The sequence below is a fragment of the Chaetura pelagica genome, unplaced genomic scaffold (genome assembly GCF_000747805.2).
Source record: "Chaetura pelagica isolate M959 unplaced genomic scaffold, ChaPel_1.0 scaffold425, whole genome shotgun sequence".
NCBI classification, from domain to species: Eukaryota; Metazoa; Chordata; class Aves; order Apodiformes; family Apodidae; genus Chaetura; species Chaetura pelagica.
The window spans coordinates 4,392,476-4,400,528 of record NW_009953205.1 but is presented as its reverse complement, the minus strand read 5'-3'; the positions used below and the strand labels follow the sequence as shown (position 1 = coordinate 4,400,528).

The 8,053-nt window shown below is 38.0% G+C and overlaps 1 protein-coding gene across 1 annotated transcript in view; it reads left to right on the top strand.

The window, feature by feature from the left end:
• Nucleotides 1-7,203, top strand: part of LOC104388599 (borealin-2-like) — an 8,143-nt gene extending 940 nt beyond the window's left edge. The window contains exons 2-10 of the mRNA XM_009997481.1: nucleotides 228-356; nucleotides 1,356-1,396; nucleotides 1,730-1,790; nucleotides 2,424-2,491; nucleotides 3,259-3,326; nucleotides 4,626-4,724; nucleotides 5,795-5,927; nucleotides 6,164-6,250; nucleotides 7,035-7,203. Of these exons, the coding sequence (XP_009995783.1) occupies nucleotides 228-356; nucleotides 1,356-1,396; nucleotides 1,730-1,790; nucleotides 2,424-2,491; nucleotides 3,259-3,326; nucleotides 4,626-4,724; nucleotides 5,795-5,927; nucleotides 6,164-6,250; nucleotides 7,035-7,082 (734 nt within the window). The 3' untranslated portion in view covers nucleotides 7,083-7,203. The remainder of the gene's footprint in view (nucleotides 1-227; nucleotides 357-1,355; nucleotides 1,397-1,729; nucleotides 1,791-2,423; nucleotides 2,492-3,258; nucleotides 3,327-4,625; nucleotides 4,725-5,794; nucleotides 5,928-6,163; nucleotides 6,251-7,034) is intronic.
• The last annotated feature ends 850 nt before the right edge of the window (nucleotides 7,204-8,053 follow it).

Here is an 8,053-nt window from a genome sequence, read left to right as displayed (position 1 = left end):
CTCCCCCGGGCTCCCTCAGGCTCCCCCGGGCTCCCCGTTTCCCGCCCTGGCAGCTGCGCCGCGTTTCTCCTCAGCCTGAGGAGCGTCCGAAGGAACTTTGAGCCGCCCTGACTCCCGACATCCCAGATCAGCCAGTGATCTGACTTTCTGTTGCAATGCAGCCTGCTGGTGCTGGTAGCTGGGAACACGTAACACGTGTGGCGATAAAAGACCGTTTTGTTTTAAAGCCAAGGAAAATATCCAGGAGATGAAGAAAGAGCTTGATTCGGTTTTGCAAACAGCTGAGAAGGCGTTTGCGGTGGAGCTGCTGAAGATGCCAGTTGCCATCAGGAAAATGAGAAGGAAAGACTTGCTCAGTAAGTGTGCATGGCCTTGTATTTGTGAGGAGCTCGGATGTCATCGCAGTGTGATGAACCTTTGGCTGGTGTCAGGGAACTTGTAAGCTTGGTGACTTTTATGAACAAGTTTGCTCTGTCGGCTGAACGTTTTAAGCGAACGGGCAGTGGTGTTGGGCTGCCCCTGCTGAGTAAGCACTCCTGTTGGAGTGGCCTGACCTCAGTAACACAGGGTGTAGAATTAAACAGCATATAGAGACTGGTGCCTTCTTATATCTCTGCTCCTAGGTCATCTTATATAAAGCCCAAAGAGACAAGGAATAATCACGGGTCTAGTGTTTTCTGTATATTAAAACCGAAGTAGTTCTTTCAGTTGGAATCTGTTAATCTTAGCCACAGAGATTATTTTGGCTTTCTGCTAAGTTGAAGGCTCTTAGAAACTGAGTCTTATCTAGTAGCTTGTCTCTGATGATAAGCAAACAAGTTTAATTTTAACCTCAGATTTATGCAGCTGTTTAAGCTGTAGTGTACAGTCAGCATCAGATGTGTATTCTGGTGAGAAGAAATGTTTTTGGAATCTGCCTTGTCTGTGGAAACTGCAGGGGCTGCACAAAGGATTGAACCTAAGACTCTTGAAGAACCTTAAGCCTTTTGTTGAGTATGTATTTCAATATTTGTCTTGAAAACTTCTGCCTAAAAAGCATTAGCTTTCACCAGCACAGTGTGGGGGCTTTCCTTCTTGGGATTCAGGTTCTGTACTGGGTGACTATGCTTAGTATCCTTTCAAAGATTAAACATACTGAAGCGGTCGAAGATTTGCAGTGTTGTTTTGTAGGAGTGACAATCCTACAAGACTTGAATCTTGTTCAAATGCAACATATATGCTAGCTAAGATTAACTATTTAAGCAACTATAATCCTGAATTACTTGTTCAGCTTCATAGTCCACAAGGTAAGAACCTGCAGATAATAATTATGCAAGTAGTAGTATCTAAACAAATTATACCATCTTGAGTTGCAGGTTTGCAAGGAGGGGAGGAAGTGGCTCTTGCTGCTGCAGTGGTAAGTGTGTGTGTTCAAGTTTTGTCACAGCTTACAGAATACAAGTCCTCTCACCCTGCTGTAAACCTTTCAGACAAATTATTTTGGCTGTCTGAAGATGATACGAAAAGGCTAGACAGACAGCTGTGGTGCAGTTATGAATGTTACCTGGAGCTTTATGGTCATCTGCAGGCATAAATCCAAATGTTTCTGAAAAAATAAACTTGTGTTTAGCCAATGCCACTTCTGTTACTTTCTTTTATGCCCTTTCAGTTCACTGCCTTTTATAGGATAATAGGCGTTTATTGGCCCAAATCTTTTGACTCTCCCTTGTCGGATAAACAATTTTTTTAGACTGACTGCTCTCTAGAAGACATACCAAATCCAAAACTGGTGAGGACCAACAGCAAAAAAGGCAAGTGAATCCATTAATATATAGCTTGGGTTTTGTTTTTCTTTTTTTTTTTTTTTAATTTGTTTGAACTGAGCATTTTTAAAATTAAGTCTGAAGGATACAAGAGGGAAAAGTATATACCCAGATGTATAACATACAGATCCCTCTAGCATTCAGTGTGAATGATCATGAGCTAGCTACTGTTGAGGTATTTAAAAACATGAGATAAGAGTTCCTGCCCTTTGGCTTCATCATTGAAAATGGCAAAGAGACAGATTTAATGACATGTCAGTGCTTTACAGGATAGTAGGAAAGTCACCTCTAATTTCTCGTAGGTTCCCCTTTGACCTCCTGCCCACTGAGGTTTGTAAGGAAAACACCATTTCTCTTCAATAAGAAGGATGCTACCACTGAGATGTAGTTCTGTTATGTTTGGGTGTTGAAGGGTTACCTAGTGTCTTACCTGCCCAGTGTGTCACAGTGTCTGTTATTAACACACATAGTGTGTTTTCAGCTGTCCCAGACAAATGACCATCAGAGAGCAGAACTAATACATGGCTGTCAGGGGGTAAATAGGCTTAATTTTGAAGTGTTTTTTTGTGCTCTTTGTGAGATTTTGGTTTTATTTTCCTTATCTTTCTAATATATTTCTAGTTAAGGTAACTACAATTGTTGAATATGGAGATGCCAAGCACATTTCTGCAAAGAAAATATCTAAAAAAGTAAGTTTATTCTGAACAAACATGAGGATTTAAATCAATTACAAAGTGCTATGAGCCAAGCTAGATCTATAACCAGGCAGGCCAGTAGCCTGCTATTTGTTTGAAAAGTCAGTTGTTTTAAATTTGATGTATTTTAAGTTAGTCAAGGCTGAACTGTCTAGTAAATTAATTTATCATCAAATATGGTATTCATTCATACAGATTTGCAAGTACTGGCGTGGTTATTCTCTCTTGCCAGTTAAGTCTTGATGGTTTGAGGAACCAATTCTTTGTTGAAATTTAAGAAAAAAAACCCCTCAAACTCATATTTTAATACATGCTTTTCTAGATTTTAATGACTGTTGTCCACCTTAGTCTTTAAACCAAATAGCACAGGTGTATTAATTTTACCACCTCACTCTGTCTGCAATGCAGTGCCTCAGCCAGACACTGAACTATATAGCAATATGACTATGGACAAAAGATTATATGTTGAGTTACAGGTATTAATTATAAGAGGGCTTACAAGTTGCAAGAGTGTATATTAGAAAGATGGTTGCTTGTACAGAACTTCAGTATCAACATAGATTTGGGCATTAAGGAGCTCTGGTTTTGGAATGCATATTTGCCATTTTATGTATCTCTAGAAATATATAAAAGGATGCCCTATGAGGCTTAACTATAACTTTTCATCAGGGAATTCTTACAGTATTGTTCCCTGGAAATATTTATTATTTTGCCTTAAAGTGACACTTCTTTTAATTGCAGTCTTTCATACACATTTTCAGGTTTCCAAAACAAAATCATTGGTTTCATTAGCATCTGGTTTAAGTACCAAACTGAACACTCTCTCTAGGTAAGACTGACCTTTGATAGCTTACTTAACTCGCCTGTGTGAATGCTGAATAAAACTCTTTTCAGATAAAGTAGCTGAAATCTGAGGCCAGTAGGAATACATCTAATAAAGGCATCATCCATAGCCTGAATCAGATGCATTGTGGTGATGTGAACCCCTGAACAAAGAAGCACCTCTAGCTGATGAAGGGATGTAGTTGTCTCTCTCTCTCACTGAATGGTGCACAGTTCTGAATCTATGTAATAGGTAGAGATTTCCAAACAATACCTAATGGAAGAGTGTGTAAGGGAAGAATCTTTGTTGCTCTGTTAGGACTAGTAAATTGTTCTGTAATAATTTTGCCCTCATACATAGCTGAAAGGGAGGTGTCATGAGCAGGAAAATACGCTCTTGCAAAAACACCTTAGAGCTTCTTATAGTCATGGTGGACCAAATTTAAGTCTCACCATGCTCTCTAATAAATTAAAAATTTGGTGGATATCTGCATGAATATTTTTTTGAGAAGCTCCTGCTAAACCTATTGCTCCAGTGTGCATACATGTACCCACCAGCACTTAGTTTGATAGATTCAAAATTTAGTTCATGTGTTAGTGTTTTATGTTCCTAAAATAATTAATTTCTTGAATTGATATTATAGATTTTTTTTGGCTCAACAAAATCAAACTAGAGAAGGTTGCTTTGCCTGAGGAAGTTTAACATTTTAGACTTTGAAGATTGCTTTTATTCAAGTGCACTAACACTAGCCAAGGACGCATGCTTTTACAGTATCTCCATAATGTGTGTGGGAAAAGGGAGACAAGGAAAGAGTTAGGTAAATTTCAGTCATTAAGATGTCTGTGGAGTGAGTTGAAATCCAAAACTGGAAAAAAAAATATCTCTGGATTCAGATCAGCCACACAGGACAAATCTTCTGAGTAGTAATCTAGGAAAATAAATTTCTGCTGGGAAGTAAACTTCCCAAGAAAATTTTTGCACACTCGGATAGAAAGCTGTCTATGCTCCTGTTGTTACACCAAATTTGGATACAGCAGCCTTCCCTTAGCTAACATAAATTATTCTTTCATTCCCATATGGTGTTAGATCCCATTTCATCATGTCTACCATGGGAAGGTTCTTCACATGTGTATACACTAAATCTCTGTCATGGAGCACTTCAACATTTTCTAATTTATGAGCTGTCTGTCTTCATCCTAGCTAGAAATCTAGAGTAGATGAGGAGGAAATAAATAAAAAAAAACACAAAAAACCAAAACTTCTATCAACCACTTTTTTAAATTTTTTTAATTATTTTTTTTTCAGGTCTGGTCACTCTTATGCAAGTGTGACTGAGGCCTTTAAATCTCTTGCTTCTGATTGCAGTGCCACAAATTTCAATGCCAAGCCAAAGTTATCTAAAAGGTAATGTGTTTTTGCTTTGTTATTAAAGAATAATTTTGTTAAATAACAAGACACAACATATCAACATTAATGTCAATCTAGACATTAATCATCAGTGTAGATTCAGTGGTTCTGCATCATGTGCCACTTAATTTGTTAGCAGGGATTTGAACCAGTTGGACCTTCTGATTTGATTGTGGGTGTTAGCTCATGTTCTCAGGGAGGTACAGAATTCAATGTCATAACTAAGCCAGTCTGCTCCCACCCATTGTTGTTTAAAGGCATAGTTTACTATGCTTACATAGCTTAAATACAGTTTACATAGCTTAAACTAATTCTCAAAGCTCAAACTTGATTAAAATGTCACCAATACTGCTGTTTAAAAACAAACAAAAAATTGAAAATTAATTTTCTACAAATTAGAGTAGTAAAGGTTTTCAGTTATTATCATTCTGCATACACTAGAGTTTGATTTTTACAGAGGCCATCAGCTGAAATGGGTGGGTGAAGAACTTAGTAACTTCAATAGGTCATGAAACCAGCAAGTGGCTGTTTCACCTTGGCCTGCTATAGATTTCAAAGGCTTGTTTCTATACAACTGATACACAAATAGTATGTTTTGAAGGGGAGTAAGAACAATTATATCATGAAAGGAGGTTCAGAATTTTGTGTGTCATCAGGCATGCCCTGTACCTGAGAGCCAGCATCTTGTTATTTCTTGGAAACTCCCTCTGTAGTATGGGTTCATCACATATCTTATCTTAAGTCCTGAAGCATGAAGTTTCCTCTTTCCAGAACTGTTAAGTGTTGGCTGTTGATACTGAAGAGTGGATATTCTTTGTTACTGAGTGGTCAAAGTGTCAGCTTGCTCACTTACCTGTGACACAGGCTGAAAGGGTTACTGCAGTGTTTCAGGGTCATAAATGTTACCTAGTGCTGTTAGTAAAGGTTGGATTCCTGTTGTCTTCTTGCAGAACTGGAAAATTAAAGCATTATCTCTGTTTACTACTACTTGTGTTTGCTTCATGCTTGAGAATTTATTGCAGAGCATAGGAAGTTAGCCTCAGAGGAACATTTTTGTTGTATTCTAGTGCTGGACTACAACAGACTGTCTCAAGAACTGTACCTACCACTGGAAGAGTTCAAGGCAAGTTACTCAGAAGTAAATCAATACCCCAGGATAAAACTGTGCCATTTGTAAACATTCCCCTGGCTGATGGACAGGTATCAAACTTTTTTTTTCCCCAAAATATTTATTTTACAGTAGCTGATAAACTGTGAATAGTCTGATAGTGATGGCTTTTGTTATCCCTAAATGAGCTGCTTCTAAACAAAAGGAAAAGCAGTTAGTTATGTTTTGCAGTGTAGCAGGGAAGCATGTGATTTACAGAAAAGCTGGACAGGGAAGTAAAAACTTGAAGAATAGTTTTTATCTTCAAACTGTTTCTCTTCTTATTTAGACACTCTGTATGGCTGGTGGAGACCTCCATAATATTGATGTGCAACTACTAAATCAAGATACAGTACGGCATATTCATAACTTAGTGGTAAGGCTTTCATATAAATACTCAGACACCTAGTCTGAAATTTTTCATGTGAGATAACTGTCATGAATGCAAACTCTATGTGCTTTAACACTTAGAATCACAGGGGTTGGAAGGGACCTCTGAAGATCATAGAGTACAGCCCCCCTGCTGTAGCAGGAACACCTAGGGAAGATCAATAGAAAAATAGAAAATAACTTCTGAGGTTAAGCCTAAATGGATTGGCATAAATTGGAGGGAGGAACAGGGAGGGGAGAACTGCTGCTCACAGATAATGTGTAAAAGTAAGTGCACTTAAATAAGCATGTGCTGTTTGGTAACTGCCTGAGGAACAACAGAAATATAAACTCATCATTTTAGGTTACTCTGGTGTCTCTCATACCAAGTGAGCAAACTGCCATTCTCTATCTCATATTTACAGAGGCTTACAAAGCAAGTGCTAAGTTTTGATTATTAGTTTAATGGAGAGATTGTAACATGTCCCTTGCTCAGTAAGAACTACACTCCTGCTGATTCTCTGCTGCAGTTGAATAGTAACTGCCTTACCTTTGAGAAATAAGAAATAATAATCAGTGTACAGTCCTGCAAGTATTTAGACTTCAATGCCTCAATGAGTTAAGCTAAAGGTCTGGAAGCTGGCTTAGTATTTTATAACATGGACCTGCCTCTATAGGTAGAGAATGGGGGAGTGCTTGCTCACTACTTGCTTTAGCAATAGTGACTGTTCTTATTCCTCTTCCCAGTTCTGTTGAGCAGGTTGAACTAAAATGTTTTTTTCCCCCTTTAGAGTGAGCTGACTGTACTATGTGGAAAGGCAACAGCTAAACCAAGTTAATGGAACTGCCTTGTGACTAGAATATTCATGACAGCTCTTACTTGCTGCCTCTTAAGTGTTTAAAGAATATCTACAATCTTAATAAAGCTGTATAATGATCAATGTTTTTATACAAAAGCTTACAATGTGGTGTGTCTCATTAAATTCCTGTTACCTCTCTGAAATACAAAAGCAGAAGAGCATTTGCTTTTCTAACTTCTTGTTTAAAAGGCTTAGTTAATACCTAGCCTCAATTCACAGTGAAATGAATAGTAATAGTTTGTGCAAGTTTCTAAATTCTTGCATGTAACTTCAGTTCTGTGGAGGCATTTATGAATGTGATACAGGAATAAATATATGAATAAAACTGTTCAGTCTTGTGCTGTGACATAAGTCACGTGCAAGGTGACAGGCAGTAACCCAGACTTACTGTAATTTGTGGTACCAACCTAGTTTTTCCAGTACTTATGTATTTTTGAGTAAATTGTAGGAAAGACTTTTAATACCTTTCCATGTAAAGATGCCAGTCCTGCAGTGACTCTGCTGTGGGTGCTCTAGTATTTTCAGAACTTGAGGATACAGGTGGCTTTTACTCTGCCAGTGGCAATTTCAATCAAAAGTGTTTTCACTGTGGTAAAAGATGGATTCCCACACTCTTCAAATTGAAACATTAGTTTAAGAATGCAATCTGTACTGGTTTTTCTTCTGTTGTGCTTCCACCCTTGCTTCACTGAAGGACACACAGGTCACAAGTTTCAAATATGAAAAAAAAACTTTCCACGGCGTGGGAGACAAAACTGGTAAAGAAGATAAAGTTAAACCGCTATCAAACCTAGATTAAAACTGCTCTCATTTGGTAACAAGAAAATACAGAAATAAACCTCTAACTCAGAGTGCACCTAAAGTTCACAGAACATTCATGGTCAGTTCTGTAACTCAGTAGTTTCACCTAAATTAACATCCATTTTCCCTTAAATTGATAAGAGCATCAC